The sequence below is a fragment of the Ambystoma mexicanum genome, chromosome 6p (genome assembly GCF_040938575.1).
Source record: "Ambystoma mexicanum isolate Mex_15411 chromosome 6p, UKY_AmexF1_1, whole genome shotgun sequence".
Lineage (NCBI taxonomy): Eukaryota > Metazoa > Chordata > Amphibia > Caudata > Ambystomatidae > Ambystoma > Ambystoma mexicanum.
This window is the reverse complement of record NC_090935.1, coordinates 1,303,779,663-1,303,800,989: the sequence shown is the minus strand read 5'-3', so window position 1 is coordinate 1,303,800,989 and position 21,327 is coordinate 1,303,779,663. Positions and strand designations below refer to the sequence as shown.

The 21,327-nt window shown below is 45.6% G+C and overlaps 1 protein-coding gene across 4 annotated transcripts in view; it reads left to right on the top strand.

Moving 5' to 3' along the window:
* The window catches only part of DENND4C (DENN domain containing 4C), a 2,555,958-nt gene that overhangs the window by 2,435,554 nt on the left and 99,077 nt on the right, over window positions 1–21,327 (top strand). For all 4 annotated transcript variants that reach the window (XM_069625964.1, XM_069625963.1, XM_069625962.1 and 1 more), the window contains one exon: window positions 3,738–3,888. In XM_069625964.1, coding sequence (XP_069482065.1) covers window positions 3,738–3,888 — 151 coding nt within the window. The remainder of the gene's footprint in view (window positions 1–3,737; window positions 3,889–21,327) is intronic.

Here is a 21,327-nt window from a genome sequence, read left to right as displayed (position 1 = left end):
GCTATCCATTGTTTTGAGGATCAAGTTCAAGACCCTCTGCATCATCCATGTTTTCTGGGGCCTGGGACACTGCTACATTCAGCTCTCTCACTCTTAATACCTCTCTGCTAGAGTGCTTTGGTGTTCTAGCTCCAACTCTCCAAAGATCAGATGCTTTTTAAAACAGAGTGTGGGGGGGTGTGGGGTAGGTCTTTCTTCTGCAGGAGCCTCCCTCTGGAAATGCCTCCCGGCCCCTCTGGCTTGAGCCGGATCTCCTTAAGTTCCAGAAGCTTCTCAAGACCCTCCTTTTATCTTCTTCCTTCCCTCTCCCCTGCTGATGTCTCTCGGATTCTTTGATTCCTTCAGTTTCTGGACCTTCTTCTGTCTCCGCTGTAGCTTCTTCCTTCTTGAAACCACCTTCTTTCCCTTCTTCTTTTGGAAGAGATAAGGGTGAGCTCCCCCAGAGGCCACTGTGCCTTAGTTGCTGTTTGCCAGGCAGTGGGGACTCCGTGGAGGCAGCCCCAGCCCAGGGAAAAGTTGAATGGCCGAAAAACCCAGGTCACGACATTATGCTGGTGGATAGTTGGTGTCTTCCTTGAAGTGCTGGTCTGTTTCCTTAATAGCAGGGTTCTAATGACAAGACTGGAGTCCAAGGAACAGTAGGTCAAGGAGAAGAAGTCAGGTTGCAGAGACAGAGGATTAAAGGATAGAGCGAATACTGAGAAAAGGCTCCAGGCACATATGGTATTTTTTATAGAGTCACAGAGCCATGGTGGGAACAGCAGAAACACCACAGCTGACCTCCAGTGCTGAACAGCACACTAAGTAAATAAAGAAAATGCTGAGAACTGTTCCGCACAGAAAATACCGAGGAGCGGCAATGAGGCAGCTGCATGAAGCTGCAACGGCAAAAGAGCAGAAGCAGGTGTTGCGGCGGCAAGGAGCCTCTAGATAATACAATAGTGGCACAGCAATGAAAATGCCAGGCAGCAGCACAGAAGACAAAGTGAGAGCCGCGGGCGGCTAAGAGAGGCAAGAAGCCGAGGATCGGCATCGGAGGCAGCGTGAGAGCTGCAGGCTGCTACGATAGGCAAGAAGCTGATGATCAGCGTAGCGAAAGCCGGCGAACTGCAAACAAAGTATAGCAGACAAGTGTAAGGCAACGGGGAGGACAAGGAAGGGGGAGCGAGTACTATGAAGCGTTGTACCGTTTAGAGTGAAGAGGGTTGCAACGCGCCGAGCCACTGACTACTTCCCAGTAAATCCAGGAGGCGGGCATGTTGGTCCAGACACTGGACCGCTAACGCACATTTGAAAGTAACGTGCAAGAACATTCAATGGATTCTCCACCTATTCCACAGTTTCCAGGGCTGCCGCATGACAATGGGCCTCATTACGAGCTTGGCGTTAGCCGTGCCTGTATGGCAGGCACGGCTACCGCCATGCACGCTACCGGCCCCGCCACCCATGATTGGGCAATAACCGACCCATTACGAGTTGAATGGGCTGGTAATTTCCCATTTGCGGGTGGCGGTATTGCCGGGCTCCCGATCCCATGGGGGTGGGGAGCATGGTTGCACCGGCATTGTTGATAACGGTGCCGGTGCAATCACGAGTACTGCTCGTGGGCGCCACACAGGCTGCCAGGTAAGACCTGGTGGGCTGTCAGGAACCCGCACGACCTGCACTTCCCTTCCGAACTTAGTTTTATCGCATTCCAGTCCGTCCAGCACCCCTCCCTACTCCTGTGCACTACTTGTTTACTGCACTTTCACAATCTGAATGACACAAGGCCTATTAGGACTGTTTTTGATATTATTCTTCCCTGTTCCCTCCCCCACCCCTCCTCTTTTTGTCTTGTGGCGCCTTGAAACACCAGTTACTGAATAGGTGCATTTTAATATCCAATAAATAAATATACTTTTCCTACACCTCCACATATGTGGCACTATCCTGCTCCATGTCTGCCTCCATCGTGGGTTTATTAGTATCTAGGGTTGGGGACCGTAGTTTCTTCTTTTCCATGCTTTCTTTTGGGGCAATAGACTTCCATGACATCATATTTGCCCTTAACTGTGTATATTAATTTGACGGTTGCGGAGGATGTATTTTAACCCATGTTTTTATTAGCAGGCTGTCGTTTGTTGCATTTCTTTTTCCAAAAGGTTCTTCTTTTGCTTGTCGTCGTTTTCTCTATTGCTCTCCATGTCAAGTAAGTACCGCTGCCCCTCATCAGTTTGATCCACTCCCACCCGAAATGATTAGCAAGATATTTCTGTCTGTTCAAATTTGATCTGAAATTGTATTCTTATCAGTGGGATGTATTGTCTGCAGAAGTTCCGCTTCCTCATCCATTATGTCCACTTCTGTAGATGGAGCAGAATTTTTGAGTGATTGTACAGCGGTTTCCACCCGACTGATGGCCTCCTTGTGTTTATGAGCGGCTCTTCACAGGTCACTACCACACATAACTATGGCCATCAATATCTGTAGCATCCCTGCATTGGCAGCACAATTTCTCTGGGGGGTTGATGTGAAAGTCTCATTCCCACTCGTCTCTCCTTCTGATTACAAAGATAGATTCAGGGACGCTTATAGATTACTGGTATTTAATAGCTCTTTATCCAAGTTTACTCGTGTAGGCCATTGCTACAGTTTATCGCCTTGTTTTGGAGACTGTAGCATCAACAGAGTTGTTGTCACTGGCGTCTTCTGTTACTGTGGATTTTAGCACCTCTGTTGTTTCCTTTCCTTCCTCATTTGTTACCAGTGGGACAATACCCATTGGGACCTCTACGGCTATAGTTGCAATTTCTGTGTACTTTGGCTACTCCATTGGTCCTTTTCTCTCCCCCTTGATTTCCGTTGAGGCAGTAGTCGTTGGCCCCTCTGCAACTTCAATAGGCTTTTGGTGCTAATCACCTGCTGGTCTTTATCCATATGATTTGCTTTAAAAAAAATGCTGTAATTTTCCCACTTATTTTATAGATGCATCTAAATGTGGAGCCTCTGTGAGCTTACTAGAGCCTTAAGTCCCTGGCTCAAGATGGCCCTTTTCTTTTGGGACACCGCGTAAATTGCAGTGCATTGTGTGCAATAAATACCTGCCACTTAGTCACCCCTTAGTTAATAATACAGAGTGCGAGTACAGTACAGTATGTGATTAGACACATTGCTCACTGCTTGTTCTACAAGCAACTCCTGTCCCAATCGATGGTCTGCAGGCTGCATTTTATCAGCAATTGCTCACGTGTGCATGCGCCATGCGCCACAGTGATTTTAAATTGCAGCAGGGGGGGCAAGGCTTCTGGTATCCATGGCTCGCCTTCACGATTTCAGCAGAGCGACTCACCGGACTCTTGCATCAGGTAGCACACTGCACTTTCAGTACTTGCTTCATGCTGCATGAACCAGAAGACAACTGATTAGCCTCCCTAAACTGACATATTGCTCAGTGTGTTTTGAATTCCGTGCATTGTTTCTCCTTTTGTGGCATAACCAGTTTGGTTATTGTCAACTGTCAGACTTTTTTTTATTTTATTTTTTTTGCACGGGTACCCAAAGTTGAATGTTGCTAATTGAGAACAGTCCTTGAATAAGCCATGCTTTTAGACTTAATTCACTCTGTGTAATGCTAAAAAACAAAAACTAAAAAAAGCAGAACCCAGTGCACAGTAAAATGAATATGCTTTGTGTTATCATTCCATGTTTGTATTTTACCCCGAGATATAACTAATTTGCCATTGTGTTTTTACAAGATTCCGCAGTGAAGAAGCCTGCAGTTTTCGATGACCAACACGAATCACGCAGTTTACTTGAAAACATCACACTCAGCATTCAGCATAATGATGTCATCAAACCCATCAGTCTTTTGGTACATAAATGTAAACCAGATGAGAAACGGCAAAGGTGAGCCAGTTTTAATCCGATAATCCAGTGCTGTTGCTAGATTTTTATGCAGCGTTTATTTGATGCCATCTATAAGCAGAGTACAAGAGAGATCCCAGGCAGAGGTGCTGGCATGTCAGTTGTGGACAGTCAGGAGCAGAAGCTATGTGGCCAAGGTGCCCACTCCACTCAGAGTGCCAACAAGAAAAGTGAGCAAGTTCACTGTGTTGTCGTATGATGACATTATTTTACAGGGGTAGTGGTTGTGTACCTGCAGGGCTATGGAAGCAATCCGGCATTCTACCTACGGTGGTGAGTATGATTGTGACTCCAGATGGTTGTTATCAAACCTCAAGTGTTTGCCCTAGCAGAATAGTTCCCATCAAGTAAAATTCAAAACTTCATTGAGTGTTTATATTGAATAAACCAATAATTTACTGAAGATACATTTTTTCACTCAAATTGTGTACTACTGTTCTATGTAGGATTTGTGCTGGCTGGTGTTTTTCTTTGTACCGTTCTACTCAGCTTTGCGTGTACTATTTGATTTGACAGCTGTCTTGATAAATTACCTTGCCTGTGCTCCTGTGTAGGAAGGGACTACTACTGCCTTCACTACCTGTAGCATTAGCTGACACCCCACATTACCTAGAGAATCTGGTTCCTTCCAACCAGTTCTTCATGCTTGCCGTGCACCCTGACTTAGATGCTGATAAATATTTGTAATTGATACAAAACCAGTCACACATTGCCAGTTGTGATCAATCCAAATATGCTTCCAATGCACACGTAGTTTATTAGCATTGAACTGATAGATTCAGCCTGACACGTGTTTCGAGCATAAGCTTGCTCTTCTTCAGAGGCTGATTAATGTAATCTTCAATGTAAAGATATAATACAGATTGCACACATTTGTTAATCCAGATGCCCAGCAAGACGTGACAAGTGACAATATGTATCAAATTCAATTCAACAAAATATTCATGATTGTAAACAATTGTAGAAAATCATGGGTCCATCATGTATGCCCAAGAATAGACACCATTTGAACATCAATATTTATGCAAAATCATCAAAACAATTGAAAATAATAATTCATCAAAAAATAATAGAAATAACATTTGGAAAGGGAGTAAGAGAAGGGTAAGGGGTCAAGAGAGATTGCAAAACAGTTAGTAAAGCATCTCTTTTTGATGGTCACAAAAAATGTAATAAATGCACAACAAAGCAACAGCTCGCCAAAGTTCAAAAACCAAATTGTGTAACAGTACCTTGTATCTGCTATGGGTATTCACAAAATCTTAAATACATGCAGTCTGGTTGAATTACCAGCTGGTATCCCGTAGGATAAGCGAAAATCTGCAGTAAAGCACAGAGATAATGCTTCACGTAACAGTACGTGTTAGTTCTCCAAAATACTGAACTGTACTACCAATTAACAAATGATAACTGCTTAACATACCTCTAATCCTTCGCAGTTGCGGTAATTGACTATTACGATCACAAAGAACACCGTGTCCATCCAGATAGATCCATTAAAAGTAATTGGTGAGACGAAAGTCATTGGCCATGATTGTAAGTAGAAGGGAAAGAGAGCACAAACATATGTACACCAACTTTACTAAACTTCAATTAGCCATCCAAAATGAACTCCAATTGCATACTGTGAAGCTGCGATTCCGCGAAAGTCTTAGGGACTATGTGCTCAGAGTCTTACCTTGTCAAACATGTAGAAGTTCTGTATGCAGACGCTAAGCGCCGTGTGGTTGTTTAAACATATATAGGTTCATGGGACTAGACCAAGCTGCTCGCGCGCAAGCATTGGCTGCTTACTGCCTCCATCTTGGGTTTATAGCAACTGTGTGGAGTTGGCGGCTGTCGCTCCAGCCCAGTTCTAATGCTGCATGTTCTCCTTGAATATGGAATGTGTATATATACTCAACATCATGCCTTGATTGCATTATGTATTTAGCTTACATCTGTAGGTTATACATATATTTAATTACGATAACAAAATGTTGTGCTCAAGATCCTCCTAACATATATTAGCACAGAGTTTAAGTACAGGCAATATTGCCACTGGTTTCACATGAAATGTCCTTTACAAATCCCCCGATTGTGCTTTCCTTAGTCTATGCTCGAATAATGCCCACTTAGCTTGAAGAGTATATTGCGGTTAAGTGGATGTCGTACGCGTGCGCCCTGCTTGCTTGGTTGTGCATTCATTAATACCTGAACAATTAATTACCACATTTGGGTCATGTTGAAGTGCCTCATATCATATGCACATATATATTGAAAGCCAGCTGGCAATGTTTCACAATTCACTTCGAGCTGCTGGCCATAATTAACAAATAACAATATGGGCAGTAACATGCACATGAAAACATGCCTGCTCATAAAAAGACTGCAAACTCATGATCTAAATTCAGACCAGAACGGACAGTTCGGTATTTACATATAAGCCTTGCTTCTAACCTGCGTTATTTCAACGTTAGATTGCCACTGCGCGGTGACTTCATTACCTTGACCAATCCAACAAACCTAATATCCGTTTTGTTGTCCATTTGATGGCAATTTTGCCAATGGTTTGCTAGAGGATACTTGACATCTTGGCTTGCAATTGTAGAAGGGTGTTCCCTTATACAAATTTTTAAAGGTCTAATGGGGCTGCCTATGTATTTTAAACCACATACACACATAATACAGTAAACCACAAATTTGGTGTTGCAGTTGATAAACGACTCAATACGATGTTCCCCCAATTCACCAAAGGTAACTATAGAGGTTTCAAACGCATATGTACACATTGTACAATTTCCACATTTATGAAAACCTTTGTTCTGAGCCATGTGTAGCCATGATCTGGTCTGTTTCACGTTTTGCACGAAGGATGGACACAAAATGTTTTTGCGGGTGGTCCCTTTGCTAAAGGTAAAGCTCGGATAGGGGTCTATCCAATTTGTCACATCCTGGTCTAAATGCATCAAATGCCAGTGCCTTTTAACAATAGAGTGTAGCTTATAGCTATCAGCATTATAGCGGGTAATCCGTCTAATTTTCCTAGCTGCACTTTTCAAATACCCTGATTTGGGAGTCAGTAAGTCAACTCACTTCATTTGACTAACTTGTTGTTCTTATTGCTGTAAATTGCCGCCATCATAGCCTCTTTGTATGAATTTGTTTTTGATAAGCATGTTTTCAGATTTGAAATCTTCATTTTTGGAGCAATTACGCCTCGCCCTTATAAATTCACCCTTGGGAATATTAGCAATAACTAGTTTCTTGTGGCAACTAGCCGCATGAAGTACAGCATTCACAGAGGTGCTTTTGCAGAAAGATTTTTTTTCAAACCATGTTCTGTTTCGAAATAGTAAGATCAAGAAAGTTGATACTGCTGTAACTGTAGGTGTGGGTAAATTGTATGCCCCACGGATTTGAATTCAGATAGTTAACAAATTTAAGTAAATACATCTCATCACCTGACCAAATTAAAATAACATCTATGAATCTCTTCCATAGATGAATAGATGATTTGAATTTAGTGTTACTAAATACAAATTCCTGTTCGAAATGGTGCATAAATATATTTGTGGTTTACTGTATTATATGTGTATGTGGCTTAAAATACATAGGCAGCACCATTAGACCTTTAATAATTTGTATAAGGGAACACCTTTCTACAATTGCAAGTCAAGATGCCAAGTATCCTCTAGCAAACCATTGGCAAAATTGCCATCAAATGGACCACAAAACGGATATTAGGTTTGTTGGATTGGTTAAGGTAATGACGTCACCGCGCGGTGGCAATCTGATGATGAAATTAAGCAGGTTAGAAGCAAGGCTTATATGCAAATACCGAACTGTCCGTTCTGGTCTGAATTCAGATCATGAGTTTGGAGTCTTTTTATGAGCAGGCACATTTTCATGTGTATGTTACTGCCCATATTAATTATGGCCAGCACCTCGAAGTGAATTGTGAATATGATATGAGACACTTCAACATGATCCAAATGTGGTAATTAATTGTTCAGGCATTAATGAATGCACAACCAAGTAAGCAGGGCGCACGAGTACGAACATCTACTTAACCACAATATACTCTTCAAGCTAAGTGGGCATTATTTGAGCATAGACTAAGGAGTGCACAATCGGGGAATTGTACAGGACATTTGATGTGAGACCAGTGGCAATATTGCCTGTACTTAAACTCTGTGCAAATATATGGTAGGAGGATCTTGAGCACATTTTGTCATCTTAATTAAATATATGTATAAGCTATAGATGTAAGCTAAATACATAATGCAATCAAGGCATGATGTTGATTAAATATACAAATTCCATATTCAAGGTGAACATTAAGCATTAGAACTGGGCTGGAGCGGCAGCCGCCAACTCCACACAGTTGATATACACCCAAGATGGAGTAAGTAAGCAGCCAATGCTTACTGCGAAGGATTAGAGGTATGCTAAGCAGTTATGATTTGTTAATTGGTAGTACAGTTGAGTATTTTGGAGAACTAACACGTACTGTTATGTGACGCATTATCTCTGTGCTTTACTGCAGTTTTTCGCTTATCCTACGGGATACCAGCTGGTAATTCAACCAGACTGGATTTATTTGAGATTTTGGGAATACCCATAGCAGATGCAAGGTACCGTTACACAATATGTTTTTTTAACTTTGGCGAGCTGTTGCTTCGTTGTGCATTTATTACATTTTGTGTGACCATCAAAAAGAGACGCTTTACCTAACTGATTGTTTTGCAATCTCTCTTGACCCCTTACCCTTCTTTCTCCCTTTCCAAATGTTATTTCTATTATTTTTTGATGAATTATTATTTTCAATTGTTTTGATGATTTTGCATAAATATTGATGTTCAAATGGTGTCTATTCTTGGGCATACATGATGACCCCATGATTTCTACAATGGTTTACAATCATGAATATTTTGTTGAATTGAATTTGATACATATTGCCACTAGTCACGTCTTGCTGGCCGTCTGGATTAACAAATGTGTGCAATCTGTATTATATCTTTACATTAATGTACTCTTCAATCAGCCTCTGAAGAAGAGCAAGCTTATGCTCGAAAAAGTGTCAGGCTGCATATATCAGTTCAATGCTAATAAACTACGTGTACATCGGAAGCATATTTTGATTTATCACAATTGGTGCTGTGTGACTGGTTTTGTATCAATTACTTCATATTGTTGGCATACTTGGGCAAAGTACCCAGACCCAATCAGTTACCTGCGGCCTTAGTTACTCTGAATCCAGTTTGCAAGCGCAGTGGACTCTAAGTGACTTTCGCCATTAACATTTTTTGCATGTGATAAATATTTGTGTCCATTCTCCCTCTGTGCTGGGAGTGATGTCCTATCACTTTGCAAGGAGGCAGCCTGTAAAACTGAGTATAGTAACCACTATTACTCCTATGTCAGTCCCCTTTCCTCAATCCTGTATGGGCATCCCTCACGAGGGACGGGGGAACAGAACCTTTTTTCACCAGAAGAAGCACTTTCCCTTTAAATTTAGATTTGCACGGGGCGTGGGCTCAGGAGCGCAGGCTCCTTTGACCCCACCCACCGGCACCACACCTCAGTCCTCGAGCAGACGGATTTCACCAGCATTCCTGGGTCAGAACTAAAGCCTCGTAATTCCACACGCCTTTTCCCTACTCTTCCATTTTGCTATTTTTTCAGGAATTGGGAACACCGTCCACCGGTACCCTTATCTGTCCCCAGTGCATTTCGGCCGCAACCGGCTTCAGGTGCCCGCCGTGCAACGGTTCCTTCCCCACGTCATATCCGCATGCGTTCTGCTTTCGATGCCTTGGCGAAGACCACGGATGGGAAGGCTGCTCGGCATGCGATGCTCTCACGTACCGGTCCCTCAAAAACCAGCTTGTGAGGTGCAGAGAGTTGTTCTCCAGGACTCAGCCGGAGAACATTAAAGAATACGTAAGGAGAAAGACCAAGAAGGGTAAGCGTACTCTTCTCTAAAGCACCCTGCAGAGGCGACTCCTTTCCAGGGAAGCCTGCTGGAGGGAGGGGTCAGTTCGACCCTCGCACTGGCTTAATGGACACTGAGGGTCTTGCAGCTAACGACTTAGCGGCTGAGGGGTCTACAGGTCCTACTAGTTCCAATGCAGAGGAGCCCATTGGCTCTGGTACCGGGTGTCACAACGAGGGGCTTAGCTCTACTACCGGGCACATGTGCGAGGAGGCGCCTACCCGCAGCGCACATAGCACTACTGACCCCATGGCCGAGGGCCAACAGCCTACCAGGCACGCGCCTGAGGTGCAAGGCGGGGCAGAGCGGATGCAACCAGGCATGCAGGCCGAGCACAGGCCTGTGTCGACCACGGCCTATGTGGGGAAGGCACAGACAGGAGGGTGGCGCGTGCAGACAAGATGGCAGCCAGCCCAGACCCCCAAAGGTGGGAAAGCATTCTGGCCAAAACAGAAGCGCGCCAACTGAGTGAAGCGCAGAGGCGCGAACCTAAGGCTATGGCAGACTGGGTTCCAATGGCGCTGATCATGTCGTACCCAACCTTCACTGGAGTTCGGTACAATGAGGGCATGTACTCTTGGGGTGCCAGGCAACAGGTGTATTTGCCTCAGGTGGTCGTGCAGGTGCGTCCCAGCCTTCCTGCGAGGACTGCTTCTTTGACAGGTTTTTGTCCCTCATGAGGTCCCTGCAAATGGGTAACATCCTGAAGGGCATAATACACAACATGCTGCCTCCCACACCGCCGCTTCAGCCAGTGTCTATGCAGCCTACTCTGCCACCACTACTTCTGCTACCTGTGGTAACTTCGGTTTCAGTACTGTTACCAACTCTCTCAGCGTCGACGGAGATGCCCCCTACGGACCCAGGGGTCCCGGCTAATGCGGGGGAATCAGCAGGACACTGATGAAGAAGAGCAAGACTCGCCTTCATCAGTCAGGGCTTTCCATTACAGGCTAGCGGGCCTAGATGAATACCTGGGCAACCTTCAGCCCCAGAAGGAGCAGCCGCAATCGGGGATATTGGCGGAAGTGCTCAACATTAAAGCCAGTGATCGAAGTGAGTGGGAACGGTTGAGAGCAGTGTTCCACTACTTTTTTTTCTGTTTTCCGTTCCTCTACTTTTTGCAACTGCATTCACCATTCTATATAGAGGATGTGTCCATTCCTGCCCCTGTGCAAGTGTAATTTGTAATAGGAGCCTTGGTTATTAGTCACTTAGACTATTGCAATGCCCCGGCCGCAACACCTTGTCACATGTTGCACTATGCTTCTGCGTACCCTCCTCCCTGCCGAGACCACAGTTCCACTACTTTTGTCGGTACACTTCTATCGCTGATTAAAGCAGATGCCAGGTCCGGCATCCCGCTGCAAAAAGATGTCGAAGCACTGGCTAAAAAGGGTTGGCTGAAACCACACTCAATTCAGCCAGTCAACAAAAGGCTGAATGCACATTACAGGCAGGTGGAAGGCAACACTATACTTTTGTTGGTAAGCCCACAGCCATTATCCTCAGTTATAGCAGAAGTATCGATCAATGCCAAGCCTCAGGCTTCCTCTTAGAGTACTTCCTCTTAGAGTACTTCCTCTTCAGCTCTACTGGGCAAAGAGGAGAAAACGCTAGAGGCCTATGGAAAAAAAAAATGTATTCCAATGCGGGCCTGCATTCAGACAGGACAATTCTGATGCCATTGTGGCGGCAGCCAATCATCTGCTGTGGAGAGAGACTGTAGACTTTATTCCGGACATTCCAGCCGACAAGCAAGCCTCTTTCAAGGCGGGGCTTGCTGAGGCAAAAATAGTGGTGCAGGATATCATGGAGGCCACCGTGACCCACATAGATGCCGCTTGTAGGGCGATCTGTGTGGCAACAGACATGAGGACAGCCTGCCTTGTTTTTGTTTGTTTTATTTGCTTATATAGTGCACCGAGCCCGAAGGTATCGGGGCTTTTTTCTTCAGGTACATGGTTACAGAATAGTATACAGTGCAATACAAAATACAGTAAATTATACAATGGTGGATAAAAAATATTGGCATTTACAAGTATATACATGATCTTGAAATTTACAAAATGTACAATAAAACGGGTTCATAATAGACCTTAAGGTAGGAATTCAACTAGCCGTAGATGGCCAGAGTGTATTCTACCTAGGCTCTGGGCAAGGTCGAGAGGGTTTGCTGAGGTCTAGAAGTCCTGATAGAGCATTGTGGTTATTTAGTTAGATTGCGAGAATAACCAACATTGTATTTTATTCCGAAATGAGAGGGGCACAGGGTCAGTTCTTAATGCAGGTGGAAGCTTGTTCCACGTCTTGGCTGCTAATACCGGGAAGCTGGAGTCTCCTGCTTTGTTTATTTTGAAAGTCGGAATGTTTAGACAATGGGTGTATATTGATCTAGTAGGCATGGTAGTCTCTTTCCTAGAAAATGTGTTCATCAAGTACTTGGGAGCTGAATTGTTGAGGCACTCGTGGGTGATCATGAGCGTTCTGAAGGTGATCCTATCTTGGATCAGGAGCCAGTTAGAGTTTTGTCTGATTTGTGTAATGTGGTTGGAGCGAGGGATGTTAAGGGCAGCTCTTAGCGCATTGTTTTGCAGTACTTGTAGCTTGTGCTGATTCCTTTCACTGGTGCCCAAGTAGAGGGTATTACAGTAGTCCAGTTTGGGCATTATAAGGGCTCTAGCAAGGGTGAGACAGCTGTTGGTGTTCAGGAATGGTCGACAGGCATTTTTCAATTTTGATGTGTATGCCATTGATGAGGCGGTGGCATTCATTTGTCTTTGAAGGTTTAAGGCAGAGTCTAGATAGAAACCTAGAGTTTTTGCTACCTTGTCAACTTTGATGAGGTTGCCATCAATATTGAATGAGGAGTATTTAGGGCCTAGTTTGCTAAGTCTTAATTTAGAGCCGATGAGGAGGATCTCAGTTTTATCGTCGTTGAGACAAAGGCTGCGATTGGCCATCCATAACTGCATTTGAAACACTTCGCGCCTTGAAACACTTGGCACGTTACAAATGCCATATCATATCATATATCATTTTGCTGTAAATTTCATTTAGGAGTGTAGTGTCAGATTGGTAGTTGCCTGATAGAGTATTTGCGTACCGTCTTCATAGTTCGTGTATGATATGCCTAAGTCATCTAGATGGTCAAACAGTAGCTTAGTGAATATATTGTAGGGGGTGGGTGATGCACAGGATCCTTGAGGAACTCCACATGTGATGGGGGATGGATTGGCTGAAGCGATTGGGGGAAAAGACCCTCATGGATCTGTCCGCTAGGAAGGAATTGACCCAAGCTGCAGCTTGGCTCATGAACGAGGCAGCTATGGTTGGGTGGTTAGTTAGGATGTTATGGTCACTAAATCGAATGCTGCCGATAAGTCCAGTAGGAGGAGTAGAGAAGGCTTATCATTATCCCTTGCCTCATCCATTTGGATTTTCAGATGAAGGAGGGCTGTTTCTGCACTGTGTCGTGGTCTGAAACCTGATTGTCTGAGGACTAGGAGGTTGTTTGTTTCAAGGTGGTTTTTAATCTGGATATTTCCAGCCTTGTCTAAGATTTTTACGAGGAAAGGCACAGTGGTGATTGGTCTGAAATTAGTTGGGATATTAGAGGCAAGCTTTAGCTTTTTGTTGAGCGGCATGACCCACACGTCTTTAAGATGTTGCCAGAACGGTACAGGAGGCAAAGGAAGCATTTATAAAGGAGGTGATAAAAGGGGCGAATTCTTTAGCACATTCTTTTATGATGGAGGCTGGGCATATGTCACCTTGACGGTTTAAGGCTTTTGATGATGGATTCAACCTCTAGTGAGGTGACAGGAGTGAATTTAAAGGCTATGTTTTGGGTAGTGGGAGAGGCGGATTGGGAGCTCGGGTTAGTTTGCAAAGATTTTGGATTGTTCGTTTTGGCGGAAGTCGACAGGCTAGCTCTTTTCGCTTCAATTTTTGATTGGAGTAATGTGATTTTATTAAGTAGAGCCTTTTGAATGTTAGTACACCAAAGGGGCATCTTTCTTGCAAGAGTCAGGTGGGGTGATGGGAGATTCCAATTCTTTAAGGATGGTGAATAGCTCCTTAGTACTAGATTTGGCATTTGAGATTCTATTGTCTCCCTTTTTGTTTCTAAGATAGCAGTTTTATATGAGGTGGAGGCGATTGTAAATGTATCCTTATTCTGAGTTGAAGTTTTTTTTTTCAGGATGCCTCTGCGTCTTTTAGCTTTACGTAGCGATTTCAACTTTGTTGAAGTGTGCTAAAGGTTTGGCTTTCCTTAATTTAAGAGTGGCCAATTGGTCCAAGGCATGTAAAAGGTTCTGATTATATAGTTCTACCATTATGGCAGGATCTAATTCCGTAAGCAGTTGTTGCTGGTTAATGGGTTGAAGTAACGGGAGAATACTTTCTATGGAGATTAGGCGGTTGTTCCTAATTAAGGCTGGTGGGGTTTGGCTATCCTTAGGTGATGGTGGTTTGGAATCAAGGATTTCGAAGGAAATAACATTTCGGTCAGACCAAGCACACAGCGTATTGTCTAGTATTTTGGTATTGCAGTTAAAGTCTGCTACCCAATCTAGAGTTCAGCCTTTACAGTGTGTAGGGTCAAAAATCCACAGTGAGAAACGTAGTTCTAACAGTGTTTTGGATCACTAAAGCATTAGTATCTAGGTTGTCATATAAGCCTAGGTTCAAATCACCTAGGAGTAGGATTTGCGAGTTGTGTTTTGTGTTTTGAGTGAGGAGGCGGGTTATGTCGTCGTCGAAGGAAGATAATTGGCCAAGTGGTCTGTAAATAATGTGGATTAGGAGTGTCCTTTCTGATGAAAGTGGGAGTTTCACAGAGAGGCGTTCTGCAGATGTGAACTGGGTGCTGACACTTTCTCTAATGGCGAAGGTATTTTTTGCAATGATAGCTTCCCCCTGCCGCCTCTCTTGGTAGTTCTATCAGTCCTGAAGATGGTATACTCATCCGGGACTGCTAACACCAGAGCCTGGCCGGCAGCTGGGTAGAGCCAAGTTTCTGTGATCGCCAAGAAGTCTAATGCATAGTCGTAGGTATGCAGAGACTAATTAAGAGTAAGGTGGAAGTCCATTGCAACAAGACTAAAGGACAGATGGAGGGCGCACTCCCGTAGGTGTATCGGGAATTCCTCTGAAATCCCATGGGTGTGGCAAGGCACTTGTTATTGACTGGGAGCTGTGTTGGTGTTGGGCAGGGCAAGCTAGGTGCAGCAGCAATATTAGGGCAGATTGAATGCAATACCCGGTAACAGGTAGGATGGGCGCAATACTCAGTATCAGGGTAGGCTAGATGCAGTACACATATCAGGACCCGCTGGGTGCCGTACGCAATCTCGAGATTGGCTAGATGCAGTAAACGATAACGGGGCAGGCTGAATGCAGTACACAGTAATTAGAGTAGGCTAGATGCAATACATAGTATCAGGGCAGTCTAGGTGTAGTACACGATGTCAGGGTAGGCTACATTCAGTACACAGTAATTGGAGTAGGCTAAATGCAATACATAGTACCAGGGCAGGCTAGATACAATACCTGTTATCAGGGCATGCTAGATGTACCAAACAGTGATTAGAGTAGGCTAGATCCAATACGTGATATCAAGGCAAGCTGGGTACAGTGTACAGTAATAGGTCAGGATTAGGTGCAATGCCCAGAATTAATGCGCAGATGAGGCATTCACAACTATATGTTGTGGCAAAGATCGGTTTGCAGCACTAGGATATCAGCAACACCTAACCGGTCACGAGGCACGCAAAGGCATGGTTGTAATGTGTATGGGGATATTTGTACCTACACGTTATGGCATAGAGCAGTTGCCTATGTAAAGGCGCCAATAACGCATAAGTGAACGTACTCCGTAGGGCGGTCACAGATCAGATAGGCAGACATCAAACACGGCAGAAGGGGCATTTACGGCATTCGGTTGTGGCATAGAATATATGGCAGCACTAGGGGCAGCGATCACGTTATAGGTAGAGGTATATAATTACGGCAAGAAGAACAAACTAAATCGTTACTGTCAGCCCGATAATATCAGAGAGTACTTGGCCAGTTCTACAAAGAGGTTGCAGCATGTCGCATGTGAAAGGAAGAGGTGTTGCTTTATGGGAATGGTGAGGGAAGTTAGTCCAACGCGGAGGAACTTATCTCGACAGAGGGTCTAAAATCAGGCACGGGGGGCAAGGTCTAGAGATTTGTTGCACTCGTGTCCCGCGTCGAACAGAGGCAAACTGGGCCTTTATCACGGCCTTCGTCACAGGCCGGCTTCCACCTGGCGGCGGATGTCGAAGTTGATGATTCGTATGTTAGGCGACATGCCTAAAAAGCCTTGTTTTCATGCTGCATTGCAAAAGAGAGAAGTATAGGGGTGCACAGACAAGTTAAATAAAGGTTTGAGAGTGGAAGGATTGTGAATAAGAATGTATCAACAAGAAATAGTGTGCAAATGTTATACAAAGACTTCTGGTGCAATCAGGCTGTCGTCACAAGGCCACTTGGGACAGAGAAAACCAAACAAATCCAAAGCTGTGTATTGCTACCCAGCAAGCCCAGATGCACTCAACAGGGACAATAAGTACCCTCTATTTTAAATCAAAATTCATTTAAACATTTGGCGCCAACAGGGCGTAAATTCTACGGTGTACAAGCACCGCCTAAGTTTCTCTAGTAACCAAAAGAAAATGTCATTACACAATTTAACGGTGTTAATAAGGATAAATTGTAAACACAGGTGTAAAATGAATGGAACAATCAGAACCAAGACATTAGAGTTAACTTTTGGATTTTAATCCTCTTAATCCAATAAATCGTACATTAATAAACAAAAAGTAGTACGATCAGTGTACTCTATTTACATATGAAGAGAGCACTTGTGGGTGTTCCATATAACACAAGCAGGAACAAACGGCGTAGATAGAAAACAGCTTGTATAGAGCAGCACAATTGCAAATCTGTATAGCAGTTTACAGTTTACAAAGCTCTAAATGCATAGGTTCAACCATTCAACAATTTACAAATGAAGTCTCATTTTTAGATATAACAAATGAGGCCGACGCGTTTCGGTTCAAAGAACCATCTTCAGGGGATAGACTTCATTTTTCATATTCATAACCATTAAGTCATGGCACAGTCTCTTGCTGATACAAGAGCCGAGACACAGAAAAGAAATCCAGTCAAAAAGCAATGGGTAGCCGAATGCCACAGATTGCTTGGATATCTTTTATGGTCTGTGATTGTTACTTTTGCTAAACACGGCGACACACCAATAACGTATGTAACCCTTTAGTAGTCTGTGCTTCTTCTTACTTATTGATCAACACGAGGACACATAAATAGAGTTTTCAAGTCGCTCGGATCCTCGCCGGGTGACTCAAGATGGCGGAGTCTGGATAGTGCTTTAATAATGCTGCATTGCCAGCATTTTGGAACTATGCAGCGTGGTTCAGGCTAACAAATACAGGCAAAACCTTGCAGACAAATAGCTGTGGGTGGGGTAGGGTGGCTGGCAGAGCTTGGTGGGCAATGGTGGGGAGGTCAAATATGATGGGCTTACCCTGGAAGGCTATGGCAAATAGAACGATTATCCGTGCAGCAAGGTCGTCTCCTGGGGACACTGCAGCAGTTGGAGCGCAGCTTCATGAGGCGATGGGTGCTTCTGGGACTGGTGGGGGCTCCTGCCCTCTCCACCTCCGATGGGGAACACTTTTTAAGGCCACCAGGTTCCACCCGAACGTCCAGGATGGAATCCTAGATTTGCCCTTTGACGGTGGCGATCCCTTCCACTCTACTATGGACGAAGAGCTCAACAAAAAGAAAAGAAGCTTGCAGACGGCCAAATCACTGGCCGTTCTGACCAAGCCAGCAGCAAAAGTTTTCCCTCGGAGCAAATCCCGCTCAGATGGGGGCGATCCTTGGGCGGATTCCGGGGGTTTCAGGACCGACGAGCCAGACAACCAGACAGGTCCCCAAGCCAGCATAGGAGGAAACACCACAAGTTTGCTCACAAGGGGTTCTTGCAGTCCCCCTTCCAGTCATACGCCTCAGAGGCAAAGAAACAATGACCGCTCTTTTCAGGTTCACAGTTGGAGGCAGGCTGGCCTTACACAGTGAAGGTTGGCGCATACGCTTTTTGGACTTATCGGTGATCTTAGTAGTCTCCACAGGCTTCCGGCTTCCCCTTCCCTCCCCTTTGTCCCCCCCCCCCCCCACAGATTGGAACACGCTCACTCTTAGCTGAGATTCATTGCCTCGTGGAGAGCGAGGTCGTGGAGGAAGTCCCTCAACCGAACCAGGGCTTTTAGTCCTGCATCTTCGCCATTAAAAAGAAGAACCAGGCGGCCTGCGAGTGGTGCAAGATCTTTCCTTCCCAATCTGGATCTACCTTTGCAGAAGTTCAAAATGATGACGCCAGCTATCATAGCTGAGACGCTGTGTGGGAGGGGACTGGACATGTTCCCTGGATCTGAAAGACTCATATCTTCATGTTCCCAAAGTGCAACTTCACCGGGCCTTCCTCAGGTTCCGGGTCATGGGCTTGCATGTTACCCTTTGGACTGAATTCAGCTCCGAGGATGTTCACAAGACTCCTGAACGCTGTGGCGGCCCTCTTCAGGACCGAATGCCTGCATATATAGCCCTACCTCAACGACTGGTTAGTCACAAGGACATCTCCGGAGCAGGTCAGATCCTCAGTGGACAGGCTGGTAGCTACGCTCTACGAGCTGGGTTTTTTGATCAACTACCAGAAATCGCAGCACTGCCCTACTCAAACTCTGGTGTTTTTGGGGCTGCTGTGTGATACGCAGAATGTATTCCCTAAGGAGGAGAAGGTGGTGGCGATCAAGGCTTCGGTCGCTCACTTTGGCAGCAGAGCAGCAATGACGGCGTGGTGGTACCGACACCTGCTGGGAGGGCTAGTGGCATGTCTCCTTGCCATTTCTTACACCAGGCTGAGAATGAGGATACTGCAGCTGCATTTTCCGGCTTCCTGGGACCAGTAATCAGGGGGCGCCGGTCACCATACCCCCCCCACTTACAGCAGGACCTCAGGCGGTGGGCCCGGGAGGCGAACCTCGTGCAGGGCAGACCGCTTGACCAACTCCAATACAGCATATGCTAACCAGAGACTCTTCTCTCCAGGGATGGGGTGCCACCCTGTGGGCACATGCCGTACGCCGGCTATGGTCTCCGACTGAACAGCAGAATCACATCAACTGGCTAGAACTGATGGCCATCTGGCTTGCACTCAAGTCTTTCCTTCCAGTAATCGTGGGCAGTGCAGTGTGTATTCCAACAGGCAACTCCACCTGCATGTACTAACTAAACAAGCACAAGGGGGTACCAGATCCCCTCCACTGTCAGTTGACCCTAGACATATTGGAGTGGGCAATTACACAATAGGTATGGAACACGGCTGTCCACCTGCTGGGAGAATCCAACCTCGAGGCGGGCAGGCTCAGTCGGTTGGGCTCCGACAATTAAGACTGGCAGCTGAATGGGAGAGTGCTCCTGGAAGATTTCAATATGTGGGTCCATCTGGCCACACACCTGTTGGCAACAGAGAGCAGTTTGTGTCCTGGGGCAGGAAGGGGCACATCTCCCTCTGGGATTCGCTTCAGATACCATGGGACGGAATATGGTAGTGAGCAAGAGCAGGCAATCCCAAAGATTGCGTCTCATCCTCGTAGCGCCTCAGTGGCCTGCAAGGGCGTGCTTCTCTGACCTCAGTCAGATGTCAGCCCTGTGGAAATCCCCCCTCCCACTAGGGAAGGGCCTGCTTCTGGCCCAGCAGAGGGGCACAGTCCTACACCCCTATCCAGAGAGGCTAGTCGTAGCAGCCTGGTACCTGAGCAGGTAACACTTCAACATCTCCAACTGTCTCGAAGCAACCTGGAAATTATACAGGGAGCAAGGAGTCGGTCGACAATGGTCCAGGTTCTGCTTATGGCCCAAGGAAAATGGTGTGGATCCACTGGCCTGCACTCTGGACCAGGTGTTATCTTTCTTGGCCCACTTGGCTGAATCAGGGGGTCCAGGTTGACACCTGCTGGACTTACCTAGCAGCAATTGGCGCATACAGGAACTCGGACAAGCTTACTTTCACTTCGGCCAATCCTGTCGTCAAGAGACATTTGACAGGTCTGACCAGGCTGTACCCACTGGTCAAGCGCCGACACCGCCTCTAGGATCTTAACGTGGTGCTCAGTGCCCTGGCGCACAGACCTTTTGAGCCCATATCCACTGTGGATATCATACGGGTCACCCTAATAACAGCGCTTCTATTGGGCCTTACTTTAGCTGGCAGAGTCAGCGAGATCCAGGCATAAGTGGCTTCGGAGACCTATAACAGGTCGGGCCAAAGATGTGCTCGGCACGCACCCCAAGTTCCTTCCGAAAGTGGTTTCCTCTTTCATCATAAATGAGTAGATCGTGCTCCCCACTTTCTTTCTAGATCACAAGGAAGAGGCACAAAAGGGCTCTTCACCGCCTAGACGTCAGAAGAGCACTATAATTCTCTCTGGACAGAACAAAGGGCTTCCGGAAGATGGACGCCTTATTTGTCACGTTCGGCGACTCGAGACCGAGTCAGCAAGCGTCCAAAGCTTCGATACTAGATGGATGACCGGAGCGATCCAGGTGGCAAACAAAGTGCAGCATAAAGATCCACCAAGGGGCATGCATGCTCATGCCATCAGTGCCAAGGCAGCAGCGGTCACTTTTCAGCGCCATGTGCCATGGCAGGTGATTAGCAGGGCATCTACATGGGCAACCCCATCAGCCTTTTGCAAACATTACTGCCTGAATGCCAGGGTGAACGCAGCCTTCGGCCAAGCAGTGCTGCATAATATTTTCACGTAGAAGTGCAGCTCTACTCCCCAGGATGGTTGTCAGTGGTATAAAGCATGGAGGAAAGGTTACGGGTCTTAGAAGTAATTAAGTGTTATTCACTGGAGTGACAAACATACTCCTAGTCCATAGTTCCCTTTCCATACGTCCCACCAGCCTTCCCCCTAAAAAGAGCAGCAAGGTTATTCAGCATAAAACAGCCGACAAGTCAAAGGGGACTGAGGTGTGGTGCCGGTGGGCGGGGTCAAGGTAGACCACGCTCCTTGGGCCGCACCCCTTTAAATTTAAAGGTTGCGTGATTTTTCTCGTGAAAAGGGTTCCATTCCCGTCTCTCGCAAGGGACGACCATATAGGATGGAGGAATGGGGACTAAGGATAAGGAGTAAGTTAATCATTCCGGTGAGTAAATTTTTTCATGGAATTTTTACCTCAATCCAAAACTAAAGCGGGTAAGTACTATTAATCATTATTTACCCTCTAATTCAGTTAGTAGGTAACATAGTCACATTTTAATGCATAGATTTAATACATGGTTTACCTCTATCAGGGTCCCGGCCTCCCTTGACCCCCCAATC